This window comes from Rattus norvegicus, chromosome X (genome assembly GCF_021556685.1).
Source record: "Rattus norvegicus strain SHRSP/BbbUtx chromosome X, alternate assembly SHRSP_T2T, whole genome shotgun sequence".
In the NCBI taxonomy this organism is placed as follows: domain Eukaryota; kingdom Metazoa; phylum Chordata; class Mammalia; order Rodentia; family Muridae; genus Rattus; species Rattus norvegicus.
In genome coordinates this window covers 135,703,888-135,720,995 of record NC_141554.1, presented here as the reverse complement: position 1 = coordinate 135,720,995, position 17,108 = coordinate 135,703,888, and the positions used below count along the sequence as shown (strand labels likewise).

General features: G+C 37.7%; 1 protein-coding gene across 6 annotated transcripts in view; it reads left to right on the top strand.

Annotated features, from left to right (window-relative positions):
• The window catches only part of Smarca1 (SNF2 related chromatin remodeling ATPase 1), a 91,801-nt gene extending 75,973 nt beyond the window's left edge, over positions 1-15,828 (top strand). For 2 of the 6 annotated variants that reach the window (XM_087600192.1, XM_087600191.1), the window contains exons 23-24: positions 112-222; positions 14,768-15,828. In XM_087600192.1, coding sequence (XP_087456318.1) covers positions 112-222; positions 14,768-14,818 — 162 coding nt within the window. In that variant the 3' untranslated portion in view covers positions 14,819-15,828. 6 annotated transcript variants of the gene reach the window in all.
• The last annotated feature ends 1,280 nt before the right edge of the window (positions 15,829-17,108 follow it).

Sequence of the window (17,108 nt, the reverse complement as noted above, 5' to 3'; positions counted from 1 at the left end):
ATTACAAACTTTGGAAAGTCTCTTCTACAGAAATGATATAGTTAAAGAAGTATCTTAAAAGTTCTTAAAATAATATGTTTTAGAAATTAAGTTCTTTATTATTTCATTTAGGAATTTCAGAGACGCTGTAATACTTTGATTTCATTGATTGAAAAAGAAAATATGGAAATTGAGGAAAGAGAGAGAGCAGAAAAGAAGAAACGGGCAACTAAAACTCCAATGGTAAAATTTTCAGCATTTTCCTAACTTTTAGGTAGATCTCATTTTTTTTATATAATTACAAATGTTTATACTATGTTTAATGCTGGGTTTTATGAAGTGCTAATTTGTTTTAGATTGAAGAAGAATCACATCATAAACGTACTTCGTTATTGTTTGAAGAACATGTGGTTAGGAATTCCCTTGTTACAAGACTCAGTATTTAATAAATTCCTCACAAATTTAAGCAGAGGCATAATGCAAGTGAGATCCTAGGAATTGAGACTAGGTCGCCGTGGGGGCAGCAGAAGGTTAGAGTAGGGGTGAGATGGTTTGAAGACTAAAACCTGGAGTTCTGAGTTGATCAAATAAGTTGTTTGATCTTTGTGGAACTGTGTATACAAATGGGAACCCTGAGCAGGCAAGATAGCCTGTTTTGGCATTAAGTTAACTGCTGGATAAACATGTGATTTTAATCCTGTTGGGTTGCTGTGTATATCTATGATTCAAAATATTCTGTTTGAGTGTGTTAAGTAGTCCCATAATTCATCAAATCTAAGGTGCTTTCCATTGTAAGACACAACATTTTTTGTGCCACTAACAAATATGATGCCAAGTATCATCTGTTATCAGTTGTAAGATACATCCTGATGTCAGAGATGCTAATGGGGGACAGAAATGCGCATCATAGAAGATATGAAATATGGTGTGTTAACATTTATCTTAACGTTATAAAAATAACACTCATAAATAAAAATTTCCCCAGAAACTTTAAATATTAAGTAGTTCTTTAAGATAAAAGTACATTTATAAGCCATGTGTAAGTAGATACTTGATGACTATTTTTGATGGATATTTTATGTCTTTTCAGAAAAAGAAACACCTTTAAAAGTTATTTTACATTGGGTTATATAGTTTGTTGGGCTATATAGTGTGTTAACTGTGAGTCTCACATTGAAGTGAATATTCATGTTAAATTTTTTAATGCATTTACATCCTAGATTTAACATTGTTGGGCCATTTAAAAGTGTGCATATTGGAGCAGAACATTAAATCTGTTTCCATTTTAGTCACAGAAAAGAAAAGCAGAGTCAGCTACTGAGAGCTCTGGAAAGAAGGATGTCAAGAAGGTGAAATCCTAAAGCCTAGAAATAAAGTTTTAAATGGGAAACTGCTATTTTCTTGTTCCCATCTTCAAATGCTAATTACCAGTTCCAGTGTATTGATGGTACTCTAAGGAAAAAAACTGAAATACTCTTTGGTTTTGATTTCTTGCATATTTTATATATTTTACAATGCTTTCTACCTGAAATGTGTAGCTTTCTATTTCATGCATCTAGTATTTTGTGTACTGTATTTTGTGCATTTCGTGTCTTCATCAAATTCCTCTCAGTCCTTGTTTTTTTGAAGCCTGTGCTGAGGTTTTAGCTTTTCTATGTTTTCTATGCCGCTGCTTTGAAAGAGAACCTAGATTCTATAGCTGTATTATTGTTGTTTCAGACTTTAAATTTATATGGCTGTGGAAAAATGAATTAAAATGATTTGAGGAGAAAGACTTTTTCACTTCTTTGTTGCTTTCTTTTCTATTGAGTCTGGGCTTGTGTGTGTGTTATTGCAGACTGTGATTAGCATAATAATCATTTCTTTGAGGTCATCTAAATACTTTTTCCTAAAGAAGTAAAGGGTGAGGAAAGAAAAATATTAAAAAAACCACCCTAATATTTGATACTGTGCTTGCTGTCAGTATGCGTTACATTTAAATTATTCTCTAAATATTCAAGTGGGAAAATATAATAAAGAACTGTCTATAAGAAATGTAATTATTTCCTGTGTTTTGTACAGCACAAAGCATTGTGTTTATTGAATTGTATTGCCCACTGCTGTGTATTTTGGGCTAAAGGGAAAACTTTGCTTGCTGATTGGTGCATGATAGTTTGTCCCATGGAGGCAAAACAGAGGGCTCTCTGGGTACCATATAGATCTAGTTACAACTAAATTTTAAGAAGATGACATAAGTACTGTGCATTGCAGAAGAACGGAAGCTGTTTTCATTAGGGATACATTCATGTTCACATAGCAAGCTCAGAGCATCAGTGGTTTTGAACACCAATAATGTGTTTCTTGCTCACACTAAAAATCCCATTCAAGTCAGAAGAATCAGATGGGAAGGAATGCGCTCCACCCAGTCACTCAAGTGTCCGTGACGAACTGAAGTTCTGCTGTTTTATAGTTTATCCATCTGGGCACAGAGCCTTTTCATCTGTCCTCCTAGGAGAAAGATAAGAGGCGGAGAATTCCATACAGGCTGTCTACTGCTTCAACCCAGAAGTGACACACGTCACACCTACTTAGATCACATTGTCCTCAGCAAGCCACATGACACTGTGTATTTCCAAGAGAATAAGCTAATGTAGAGGAACAAGTGGAAACAACTACATTCCTCTTTCACTGCCTTGTGCTATGAACCACAAACCACAACCCAGTACAATTAAGCTTCAAATCAGATTTTGGGATTGGAAGATCCCAAATGTGCTGAAAAGCTCCCATCAGTCACCAGAGCTGGGGAAAATGATACCCAGAAATTCACTTGATACCTCCAAGGTCTTCATATTAGAGAAACCTTTGTTTGTTTATTTGTTTTCTGAGAAGGTGAAGATGAAGGGCGGAACATGGGCAGTTGGAAATGTAAGTCCGTACATCTTATTCTCTCTGTTAACCCAAAGAGGTTACGGTATAAGCTGTATGTGTCAGCTATAAGGAAGACAATTTGCAGGTAAGTTCTTCAAGCTTTATGATGAGGCTCTTTTCTTGGTCCATAGCATGAGTTGTGCCAATCAGCTCTCGAAGACTGTCGATGAAATCTTGAGACTTCATCCTTAGAAACTTGTAATACATAAAATGGTTTTATGTAAGAGTCCCAAACCTCACAACCACACATGGGGAAGCATGTCTTTTGTATTTAAAGATAGGCGATTGCATTACTGAACTAAGCCTTTTAAGAAGACCACTTATACAGCGACCACCAGATGATAGCACAATCTAAATAATGTCGTGCCGAGGGCACCGTCAGACCCCTTTTAGTTGTTAAATTTACAGAGAAACTAAACTGGCATAGACGACTTTAAAATTCCAATAGAGAAATAACATTTCAAACAAGAGGTCTAGATTTATGGAATCATATCCCTAGAATTGCTTGCCATGTTCCAGAGAGAAATATGCAGAGACAGTTCGTACACCAGCTGTTTGAAGGCCAGAAGAAACAGAGCAGAACACCACATATGTGCACGGAATTTTGTAAGAGCACAATGCCCCTGCCCTCGGTTCTCTAACAATAGCATTCTAATTGATTGTCAACCCAATTCTTTGGGTGGTGTGCGGGGTGGGGGTAAGGCGGTCGAGAGACGTGAACCCCGTAGGAGTCTCCTTCCCTCAAAGAGTCTATCCTGAAGATAGGGGCTGATGATGTCTCCAACAACAGCAAGGTTTCTGTAGGGTCCCTCGTAAAGCAGCCATCTTAAGCTCTGGCCCCACTTTCCTTATACCCACACGACGGTGCTCAGTCATTGCTTTGTCGTCATCAGTCTTTGGATCTCCTTGGTGCACAGTCTGAATCTATATTTTTTTCTAAGAAAAAATGTTCACAAAAGTTTACGCTTTGAGGCCCTCTGAGTACGACAGTTTTTCGGATAGAATATTTGCCACTACATTGCTTGCTATGGTACATGTTTTGGTTTGAAAAAAATTAACAAAGCCCTCCATTTAACTGGTAGAATGACGACCACTATTGTTGAAATAAAATGCCATTTCCCCAAGTTTTGTCAAAGGTTTGTCTTTGTGGCTTAATTGTTACTCCTATTAGCAGTACTTAGGTTTCCCTGCCTGGTGTACAGGCCCACAATTAATATTGAAGTTCACATGACTTTCTCTTCAGGGTTTTTTTTTTTTTTTGCCAGCTCCTGAAAACCTCAAATTTGCTACTGGATTATTATTTTCTTGTATCATTTATTAGTTCACTACTCCTCACGGTGTTTTCTCAGGCCATTTTTCTCCTTTGCTTATTCATATTCCCTCTTCTTTTCCTGGACTTACTTATGGTGCTCAGGCTTGCCTGCAACTTACAGCCTTACTGTTGCAGCAATTGGCTCTGGGGCCGGTTCTTCAATACAGTTACTGGCATCAGAATTGTTCTTAGGTTCTGCTTCTGAGGAAACTCACAATAAGACATCTCACAAAGATAGCTCTCTCTTCCTTGCTCTTAGTGAATTCATGAAAATCTGGAAGATGTGTAAAGATAAGAAAAGTAATGACCAGGTAATGAACCACAGATATGTTGTTGTAATGACTGCACTCTGAGAAGAGTTAATAGGCAGTATGGCTGTGCCCTGGGACAGGTACAACATTGGCTACTACTTTCTCTCTACTGACAGAACTTTCTCATATCATTGATAGCTGTAATATTGGAAATTATTCAGTACAGATTACAAGATACCAAAGGGTTTGGTAAGGCCAAAACTGGTGTCCAGGCGACTGTCTCAAAGCGTTCTCTATGCTAGTAGGCACTCATTTTTAATACCAGTGGTTTGTTGGACCAGGACTTGGATGTTTTTAGAAATAACTTTAAGCAAAAAGACTTTATTATTATTATTATCATCATTATTATTATTATTATTATTATTTTGACAATTTTATAGAAGAAAGAGCAGAGAACTTCCCATCTTGAACTCTGCTTGTGTCCTTCTAGTCTGCAGAGGAGAAATTTGGTGAGATGATCAACTGCAAATGGCTCAGATCTAGTTCTTATAAACAACATGCCCAGTCTAATTATTATTAATTATTAATTTTATTTATTTATTTATTTTTATATTTTACATCCCAGTTGCTGGTCCCCTGTCCCTCCCTTACAGAGTTCCTTCTTCCATTGTCCTCCCCTACTTCTCTGAGACGGTAGCCCCCACTCTGATGTATCAAGTTTCTGCAGGGTTATATACATGAGCCCTGTTGGGGAATGCATTTCACAGACAAACTTTATGGATAGCTCTACTTCAGTTGTTCAGGGGCCACATGGAGACTGAGCTGCACATCTGCTACATATGTACATTCATTGGTCCAGCCTATGAACGCTCAGTCTCTGAGAGCCCAAAGGGTCCAGGTTAGTTGACTCTGTTGGTCTCCCTATGGAGATCCTATCCCCTCGAGGGCCTTCAATCTTTCCCTCAACTCTTCCATAAGAGTTCCCAAGCTCCAGCATTTGACTGTGAGTATCTGCATCTGTTTCAGTCAGTTGCTTGGTGGAGCCTCTCGGAGGACAGTTATGTTAGGCCCCTGTCTGCAAGAATAACAGAGGATCAGTAATTGTGTCAGGGTTTGGTGCTTGCCCATGGGGTGGGTCTCAAGTTAGGCTGGCTATTGGTTGGACTTGGCCTTTTTAAAGTTTTATATGTTTTATTGTGGCATTGTATATAAGAAGTATAGAATTCTTTTTTTTTAAGATTCATTTTTTTCTCAGTTCATATAATTTATTGCAGTTAGCACACAGTTTAAAAATTCACCAACACACCAATAGTACAAAACTAAACAGTATTGTAAGTTATTCCCCCTCAGGAAATAAAACATACTATGATTGTCAAAGCTAGATGTCAGTCTAAGATTTACAACAAAGGAAGAATGTGAAACTAAGGAAAAGAAAAAGCAATCATTCACAATGACCACAAAAAAAAAAATCCAAACAGTCCATTCTTTCACAGACATTGATAGTCTTCTCTAAATTAATAAAGATTATTTTAACATAAACTGTATTAAAAAAACTAGAAACTCTTCAAGTAACTAAAGATAATGCTCCAAGTTATATATATATATATATATATATATATATGTATATATATATATATATATATATATATATATATATGTACACTTTAGCTGTCTTCAGACACAGCAGAAGAGGGCATCAGATCTCATTACAGATGGTTGTGAGCTACCATGTGGTTGCTGGGATTTGAACTCAGGATCTCTAGAAGAGCAATCAGTGCTCTTAACCATTGAGCCATCTCTCCAGCCCGCAGTATAGAATTCTTGTGACATGACTTTTTTCAATCATTGGTCTAGTGATTTCTCATTTCTTTCCTGTTGGGAAAAAATTACCTAGGCTATTTTAGTCAGATCTAACCTAAACTTTTAAATTAGCTTTAAACCTTGCTTTCTTATTTCCTATAAGACCCACCTTTTGCACCTTTGATATTTTCCCTGCTATATAAATGTTAGAATTTAATAATATACTAGACTAGTAAATAACATGGGCTACTTTTGAGAGTCTCTATGCATCTCTAATATGTTGATAAGCAAGCACTAATCATATCCAGTTCTTTAACTCATATCATAAATACAGTTTTGAATTAATGTATCTCCTTCAGGAAACAAAGCCTGTTCGACATATTGAAGACAGAACAAGGTCTTTCCATAAAGCTCATCTTGACTAGACTATTAGGTTTCTTATTAATCACTATCTGCGACTCTGGTTAGCCCTCTTATAAAATAAACTGTAAGTTCCCAAGTGCTGTTTTTATGTGCTGGCTGTTTATTTTTGTGTTGGCAATCAGACTTGCCAGAATTTAACCATTGGTCTTTCTTTTACTAAGATTTCCATGCTATTCCACCCACTGCTTCCCAGCATGTGTTATCTGCATTATTTGCAATTAAGTAGATGGCCTCTATTAATTACAATTAAGTTTGAGATTTGAGTATATCATTGTGGGTTTATCAACAAGTCTTTCCTGCTTTTTAGGATCCCAAACTTTCTTCTTTTTCTCCATTTCTCCATTTCTTCCATTTCCTTTTCTTTTTTGTCTCTTATAACTTCTAAAACTAAAACATCCCCTGGACAAGTGTGTTTGTTCATTTAAAATATCCTGTAGCTACTACTTGCTAATCATGGGTCTTTAAGTGTGTCTAGACCAACCCAATTGTCAGAGCAAAGGCATCTGCTTCCTAGCAATCATTTGCTGTTTTTCTTCCTTGTGGTCTTGTTTATTTTTCAGTAAGTTTCCTTCTCCATCTCAATCTATGAAAAGTGCTCTGTCCATTTTGTTAGGAACTCTGCCCCTGCATTCAGTGATCACAATTTGACTCTCAAATCCAGAAGCATAAGTAGACACTTGGCTAAGATTCTTGGCAAAGAAGCAGTTATAAGGAGTCTGTTGTAAATTGGTTAGCCCTTGTAGTTCACTAGGGGTTCTTTATCTGGTCTTAAGAAATATGTAAGTTAAGGTTTATACAGTGTCCAACTTAAAACCAGTATGAGAACGTCTTCTGGGGAAGGGACTTAGGAGACTATACTGTGACACCTTAAGATTTTATTGCATTGTCAGTTTTTCCAAATTTCTGAGCATAGTTTAAAAGAAGAACAATTTTACTTGCCAATTGGTTGACTACCAGAGTGCATGTATTTGGTGATCTAATAGGCTACATGTCTGAGACACTGTTATTTTTTTTATATGAAGGAGACTGAGCTCATGTGGAACCTTGTTGCGCTTGCAGGGTCAAATCATGGTCAAGCTTCTCAACTGTCATGTTTTCATGAAAACTGACACCTGTCAGGTACACACAGGATTACATCCCTAGTATTCCATCACCAGTGATTCAAATATGAGGGCTGTCTAGTCTCTGTAACCTTATTTTCCAAAATCAATGCTAGGGGCAAATAGTTGCTCTTGCCTTCTTAGATCAAGTGTGTGTTACAGATGGAGATGAGTTCCAGATGCTGTTAAGGGATAAATCATGGTGATAACCAGCCCAGAGAATATTTGAGTCCTGCATTATCTCCACCATCCATTTTTATTCCACAAAGGATACATGTGCCCAAAGGGTGACACATGAAGCACATATATTTTATTGAGTAGGATATTAGCCTCAAACCTTAGTTCAGCACTCTACTGATTTAGTTTTGATCATTAAGGGGGCTTAGGATGATAGCTTGAAACTCAAAACTGAAAAGGATGAGTATTCCCTTAAGCCAAAAATCAACTTTCTAAATTTGCTGTTCCAGCAAGAAAAATAATCATAGCTACCAGAGCAGAATAGAGATTTCCTATCTATGTGGTATTGCTTATATATTTTCAAGGCTCCATACACTAGAAATTGTTCCTCAGTGCCTAAGGATATTGCCAGTTATTTCAGTACTCTTCTGCTACTTAGAAGGTAGCTGGAGAGTGGACCACAGAGGATCTTCGGACTTCTTCCTTTGGAAATCAATCTGGTCACCAACCTTAGACTGCTAAGATTCTGTAGTGGGGTCAGTTTCTACAGCTTGTGGTTGATTATACACTCTTATGTGACTAGAGCATTGAGTAAAATAGAAAGTATCACAAGAAGCATGTTGATACATAAAGATTGAATCCAGGACTTTGCACATGCTCAGTAAGGGCTCTACCACTGAATTACACCCCCAGCCTCAAAACTCTCAACTTGTTATGAGAACCGTATCCTCTCCATGAGATTTCTTATTACATATTGGTGTGTGCGTGCATGGGGATGTATTGATGAGATTTTCATTGAGTCCGAGTTCTTGAGAACAATGTTTTACTGAATATCAATGCCAGTATTTTGAGTCTTTTGAGATCAGATGGCAACTGCTGCTGGTCACCATACCAGCAGAAAACAAGTTCCTTTTATAAGCCACAACAAACACGCACTGCTGTATTTTGAATATGCCTGGACTTTGCAATAGATTGTTTTGTTTTTTTTAAATAAATCTAAACTATACATGTATAATTTCCCCTGTGGTAATCTGCCATAGTGCTAGGTAAGTGCTGTGATATGGCAAGCTGCACTGTGTTTGACTCATGGAACCGCAACCCGGGATTGTGTTGCAGGAGGTTTGGAATCCCTACACTGAAGGTAAACATCGTGAATTGTATTCAGAATTGTTAACTTGAGGCTTTGACAACAACTGTGTTTGCTTTGGCTTTACTTTAGTTAGAGTATCAGATTTTGTTGTATAGCAAATCACCCAAAAACTTAGTGCCTAAAAACAATATTTAACTTGTAATTTTGTTAGGTTGGCAGTTTGGATTAAACACAATATGTCACATATTCAGTTACCTAAGTTGTTTTTTTTTAATGCATCCAAAGAAATAGTATGAGTTGAAAGGAGGTATTAAATGAAACTCTTGAGGAAAGCTGAATTATTATAACTCAAGTGGGCTGTATTCTGAGTGGATGAAAGTGCAAAATGCAAAACAAAAATACTTCTGCATGCAGGGTCAAACTTGGTTATTTTATTTTGTCTGAGAAGGCCCCAGGCTAGCAATCAGGTAATCCCTTTTGAGGCATGAGACTTCTAACTCTGGCATCCAAGGAGGCTGCTTCAGAACAAGCTTTCCCACTTCCCTATGTCTGCTACCTAAGCTGTCAAGGCCTGTGACCCCTTGATTGCCATTTTATTGTTGTTTTTGCTGAGGCTTTATTGTTACCTGTTATGACTAAATCGATGTGTCCAGGGGCAAAACAGCCGTCTCATCTCACTGGCCCCTAAGTGAGATTCTTACTGAGGCCACCATTCAGTACAGGTGCTGTAGTAAAACCTGTTCTAGAAGTTAAACACTTCAGCTTTTTAGAAACACTATTCGTGTTGAGTGTCCCACCTCATGGATTCAGTCCTGTGTCTGTCAGACTACAGGGGCTGTGGCTCAGTACATCCATTCCTTTCTACTTACTCATATTTGATAATCAAAAGCTTTTCTGTGCTGTATGCCCTGTCCAGAGACGCCTTTCTATACCCAAATGAATGTTGCTACTTTAATTACTCATTCAAATGTACTTACATCTGCCATTCATGCATCTGTTTATTCTTTCAGGCATGACTTTCCAACCAGACCTTGGATCAAGCCCCTTAAGAGAAGGGGTTTTGTCTATGACCACTTTCCCCACAGAATGCCTTTCAAGCTTTGAAGCCACAGGGATGAACTGTTTGTCTCAGTTTTGTTTTCCCATTAGTTGCTATCTCTCATCAGTTGTCTCTGTTACTGTATACTTAAAGCAGATGCTTAAAGTAAATGGTACCCTCTGCAGATATTCCGGTAACTAAGTTGGATTACATAAATTACAAAAGGAGAGCTAGTAGAGGGGCCTTGAGCATTAGGAATGTAGACACTTATGCTTTCTGTTACTTTCCAGGTAACAGGATACATATATTGATATCTCTGTCATCATCTTTCTCTCCTTGTGGTTCTTCTCCTATCTATATGTATCTATTAGCTTAAGACAGTCATTCTCAACCTCCCTAATACTGTGACCTTTAACATAGTTCCTCGTATTGTGCTGACCCCTGCCATAAAATTATTTTGTTGCTACTTCATAACTATAATTTTCTACTTTTATGAATAAAAATGTAAATATTGGATATCTAATATTCAATCCCTTCAGGTTGATTTAATTTGGGGCTTCATGGGTCTAGAGGGTTAAAGTCTATGACCATCATGGTAGAAAGCATGGAAACAGGCAGGCAGGCATGATGCTGAAGCAGTACCTGAGAAAGCTTACATGTTGAGATAACAACCACAAGGCAGAAGGGCTGGGTAATTTGGAATATTACCTCAGAACCCACCCTCAATGAAACACCTCCTCAAAAAAGGCCATACCGAGAGAGAGAGAGAGAGAGAGAGAGAGAGAGAGAGAGAGAGAGAGAGAGAGAGAGAGAGGGAGAGAGAGATACAAAGAGAGAGAGAAAGATAGAGACAGAGACAGAGACAGAGAGAGTCAGAGACAGGACAGAGGCAGAGACACAAAAAGATAGAGGAGGAAATAATTGGAATGTGGTAGGCTTTTATAACCTTAGAGTCCACCTCCAATGACATACCTCCTCATAAAAGGCCATATCTCCAAATCAAACACAAACAGGGAAATCTCTCACTAACTGGGAACCAAGCATTAAAATTTATGAGTCTATGGATACATTCTCATTCTAGCTAAATGGTGTCTGAACCTACCTTAGGATGATGATGAAGGGAAGGCTTTGTGGAGGTAGTAATGTCTGAGTTAAATGGGGCAATGAATAACTAATGGGGAAACCCTAACAAGGGTGGTAGTAATGGACTGAGGATAGTATGCTTTACACAGAAACATGCCAGGCAAAAGATTATGACTCAGTTGTTAGTGGAGTGGATATTTGAACGATCTATCTTCCTTCCCTAGTACTTTCCTGACTTTGGCTTTTGACAAAGCATTACCCATCTTTACCCTCGCCTCAAGGGATGACCTAATGGTTTTGTCTCTTGGAATTCCATGTGGTGGAATAGATTTGCTTTCATCTTATGGTTTATCATGCTTCTTCTGACCTCAGGAAACATTTTTGTAAACCTTTGCCCTTATTTCTCACTGTTAAGTGTTTTCAAATTCTGAGTGGGAGGCTCATATAGGTAGAATGTCTCCTATGTAAGGTCACATAGCTAAATGGCTTTGCTGATTTGGCTATAGGTGGGACATGGGCCATGTTCTATGGCTGAAGGGTGAAACCATATAATACAAAACTGGTCATTATAAGCAACATGATGTGGGAAAATAGTGTATTATCAGGCCACGGTTGGCACCTCCCTAAAGTCTGTTTCTTGCCAATTAGTGCACTAATATTCTCCCCAAAGCAACAAAGTTGTCTTTGCCTAGTCTCTTTCAACTCTTACACCTTAGCCACCAAAACTTCTTTCCAGGACAAAGACAAGCCAGTTTTGTTTGGAAGCAATTCCAAAGGAACACACTAAAAACTGCCTGTCAGATATAGCATCTGTAATCTTTAGGGGACATCTTCATACTTCAATTTTCTTGACTTACCATTTCCTAAAGTCCATATTGCATTGGGTAGCTACTTGGAGATGGCTAATTATTAGTTAGAGGCAATAAGCATAAACATATTGCAGAGAAGGGAGTTCTTCCATCAGCATTTCTGAAAAACTGGAGAATCTGACTCAAGGGGATGCTGCCTTTGAGATGCCTAAAGGGCAGAAGCAGTCTGCTTCTAGGTAATGCTGCACCCAGGGCAAACACGGCTTACAGATCTGGTTCTCAATTTTGATTTTTTGATCAGAACCACCTGGATGGTCTGTGACAGCTCAAGTGCGCCCTCTGCACTTCCAAGTCAGTGGGGCTTTGCATTCCTTTGAAGTTGTCAAGTGGTGTTCATGTTGCTGGGGAACTACATTTTGAGACCCATCATTCTTGGATGTTGGCTTGAATCAGACTTTTGGTGGCTCAGTAGCAGTGGGTTTTTGCTGTACTGTTGGTAAGTTCCACCCAGAAAAAAAAATTCTCAAGGCTGTCTGCTAGTTGCATTTTTCTGAACCCTTCATTTTGTAAAGCACAAACAGGTCTCCTTGGGTTCTGTCCTCCCTGTTAGCAGAATTGACATCTGCCCTGTGTGCAGCTGATTGACGTGGTTGCACCTACTTTTATGATTAGCTGTTTCCACTTGGATGAATGAATCTCCAACTCTTGTCATCCACTGTGTATTCATGGATACTGTTGTCAGAACATCTTCCAAATTCATTTCCTGCCAGGAAAGAATTAACCTCCACGTACATCAAAATTCCAAAGACTGGGAACATGGTCAGCTGATCACCTTAACTTTATGCACCATGAACTTGATTGATTCTGATTGTGAGTTCACCCTGAGTTGTAATGGCTATAGCTAGTGAAGATTAGTGTCACAGGATAAATATCATAGCTGACTAGGCAAGAGGTGTTTGGACTGAGGGCTTAGTGTTTGGAAAGTACTAGTGGACATTTTGAGTATTGTAAATGGATTGAGAGGTTAATTTATCACCAACATACTGATGATTTTAGTAATATTAATATATAACTCAAATTAAAATATGATATTAAAAATATTTAATAAATAACTGAGCTAAGTCTCAAGTGACCTTATCCATTCCTGCAACTCACAATAACTTCTGACTAGCCATCAACTATAGATTTGCTCTAGACGTCAGCCTTGGGGCTAATGTTAGCTTCCATTTTGATTTGCTGATGTCTGTGTCATACCAATTACTATTATGGATGCCATTCCCATGACTTAGACAGAAGATCCAAAAGTTACATTACAGAGAAAAATACTCATATAATACGTTCTATGTATATAGTTATTTTGATATAGTTGCAAACTATGTATTTAGTGGTTTAGTTGATTTTTTTTAATAAAGCAATTTTAGCATTTCCTACTCTGAATCAAACACTTACCAGTAGTTTTGTTAATCACACACACACACACACACACACACACACACAACACACACACACACGCACGCATGCACGCACGCATGCACGCACGCATGCACGCACGCATGCACGCACGCACGCATGCACGCACGCATGCACGCACACACGCATGCACACACGCACGCACACGGGAGAAATCATGTGTTCAAAATGTTCTTAAGTGATAATCTTTGCTTAGGTTCATTTTCTTTTGCCAGAAAAATAAATTTGGTCATAAATAGGACTGTTCAGATTGTCTGTAGATCAATGACATGCCAGCAAAACTGAGTGAAAGAAAACATTCCTCTGTTCTTTGCAGAGGAGAACAGATTTCATAGCAGAAGCAAATCTATTAGAATGTTCTACAGGGCTGTAATGGAAAACAACATCAGAGCAAACCAAACATTGTTCAATGTTTTTATTCCTAGTAGGGATTCAGCATGATGTTCATTGTCTGGCCACAGTGGTATGCAATGGCTGATTGAAGGCTTCAGTAAATAACCATGTCCCCAGATGGATATATAATGGTTCCTTGGACACACAATTCTTTGAAAAATTGTAGAATTCATCAGCCAACAGTGAAGTATATAGGATATAAACTATTGCTTTGAATTCCACAGAACATCATAATGGTGGGTATACTTTCCAGCAGTTGAAATACGTTTGCTAAAAAGAGCTATGTTTTGTAGATCTCATTTAAAGAACATAGACTTTAGGAAATACAAAAGGAGCAAAAAGCATTATTTAATAACTGTATCTTTTGCTAAAACATTTGGTGTCGAAAGTAATAAAAACACACAGCTCCTATTTATTAAAATAACAAAGCAATGGTATAAAGCAGTGTGTGTACTTACATGTGATGTGTGGAGTAAGGATTATTACAACACAGCTTTTGGGAAAACAACGACTATGAGGTTCAACTGCACTTTCTCACTTGGCTGCCACGTGGGTTTGATACATTGCCTTACTTGGGAACATTCATTTGCCTTTCTGTGATATGCTTAGGATTGACATTCAGTTCCTATTTGCAGCATGTGTAGAACACTTGTTCATAGCTGAGCTCAGTTAAGCCTGGAACAGTGTCTACTCTGATTGATGGGTGTCCGTAATATACTTTCAGTTAAATAGTTTGGCTGTTGCAATTAAAAAGAGTGATAAGTAGGGTTATTAAGAACATGAAATAAGAGTATAAGTGAGGCTCCTGATACATAGCTACTACTCAATAAATATTCCTTTTTATTCTCCCCTCAAAGAACTGAAAACATATATTTTTCAACCTCAATAAAGGGAAAGAAAATTTTCTAACCATTTTTATTTTTGTTCTCAATAGGTTAAGGAAATCGTCGTGAGTGTCCAACCATTTGACATTGTGACGTGGTGATCTGCAAACGAGTTGGGCTGAATTCATCGCTGTCATGGGTGTGGCCCTGAGGGTGTGGGTTGGACAACCTTTGTTACGTGTTATATTTATTTAGCACCCATCCAACACACATGAAATCTTATTAAATTCCAGGAACTGAGAGCATGGTGGGACTGAAGGGATGAATACTCACAGTTTTAAGATCATGGTCTCCAGAGAAAAGCATTCTCTCTCTCTCTCTCTCCCTCTCTCTCTCTCTCTCTCTCTCTCTCTCTCTCTCTCTCTCTCTCTCTCTGTGTGTGCATGTCTGTGGTGTGTGTGTGTGTGTGTGTGTGTGTGTGTGTGTGTGTGTGTGTTTAGTCATTTGTACGGAAGTCAGGGAAGGATGTTGGGTGTCCCCTTCTGTCGCTCTCCAAGGTATTTCTTTAAGATGGGAATGAACCTGAATGAGGCTGGTGACCAGCAATCCTCTTATCCTCTGTATCCACCACAATGTTCCTGGGTTTATATGTACATACAGCCATATTTGGCTTTTTTTCCTGTTGGTACCAGGGACTTGAGTATTTGAAGTCTGATTCTCATGCTTATTTAGCAAGTGATCTGGCCCACTGAGGTATCTACACAGTCTGTCTCTGATTTTAATCCAAACAGCTGGAAGAGTGGATATAAACTTATAAGATCCTTCCATGCAAATGTAATATAAAGAAAGACCTTATTTAGGCAGGTACAGCCTGGCTTGGCTTGGCAGCTGACAGCAGGGTGGATTTCATCTCCTTGATGATTATATGTGGTGGTTCTGAGAACTGTTATGACAGAGTTATTTCCCATATGCTGGCAGTAGGAGTTGGAAAATTCTTGAGTTTTGCAGAAAATGGCATTTGGCCAAATATAGATGCAGGAAAGAATGTAAGAATCTGTGCAAAAGGAGAGGTATAAAATAGCTGGGAGATTAGGGAAATTAGAAATGTTTTAATCAACAGATGATATTTTTGGACTCTTGTTTTCAATAAAGAGGTGACAATTCTATTAAATACTATGGTTATACTATTTTAAAATTGATATTTATTCATCTTTCTAGGAAAATGCAAAATAATATGAGCTACATGTTTTTTTGAGTTTTCATCTCTATTAAGAGTTTTGCTTTCAGTTGGTAAGAATACACATTTTTAAGGTTATTTGAGGTCATCTAGTGTTTTTTTTACAGGCCTTGGGCTTAGACAAAGAGCCGTGATCAACAGAGAATAAATGAGTCAGTGAAATAGCACTTATTCAAAAAGATTATTGAACATCTTGCCACTGAATTATGGTTCTGTGTCTCCTTTGTGCAACATTAAATCATACTTTCAGAGCTTTGAGATTTTTGGAGACCATTGGCTGTAATCTCATTTCAAAAATGATTTTATTGTACTTCTAAAAATGGTACATGTTCATTATAAAAATTCCAGCCATTCAAAATAAAATGTTGAGAGCTAAAATTCCCTTAAATCTTGTCATCCTGCAATGACAATGCTTAACTATCCAGGTTAGCTGGATTCCTTATATGTCATTGTGTACCTAAAGACCGGTGGTAAGTAAAAGGAACCATTTTTATGAAATTTGGATCACACTATACATATTTTAATAAAAATGTAATTTTGCTAGGATTTAGTGGAATATATAAAATAATATAAAATGGAGACAAACATTCATATCTTGCTAGGGATATCAATTTCCAACAGATACCTTTAAAGTTGAGGAAAAAGTGATGAAAATACTCAAAAGTTGGTGTCCTTATGTTTTTTCAAACCTTTTTTCAATTGTAAATAGTATTGATTGATGCCCTGTTATGACAAGTGAGAAAATCCCATGTATTTTCTTCTTTAAACATTATTTTATTTCTAAAATGATTTATTACATTGTCAGGATTGTAACATTTGCTTTACGTTGAAGGAACCATTTATAGATTGTTTGCCAGTTAATAAAGACAAAACTCTAGAAACTTAACATGTACAAATTTAGTTTTGATCAAGGCTTAGTGATTGACTCCTTTAATTTCCAGCACTTGGGGAACAGAGGCAGGATGATTTTGTATTTGAGACTAGTCAGATCTCCACTGAGCTACACAGGAGACCATGACATACAAAATAAAAAACAAAACAAGTAAAAGGAATTATTTCTCATGTGAAGCGAGCCCAGAGTTCATGTTCAAGGCTCCATGACTCATTAGACATCCAGATACTCGTTGCTTCCTGGTTGGCCATCATCATTAGGGTGTGACTTTCATTGTCAAGGTTATATGGCTGTTGAAGTTTTACTTATGTCTGTGGTTCAA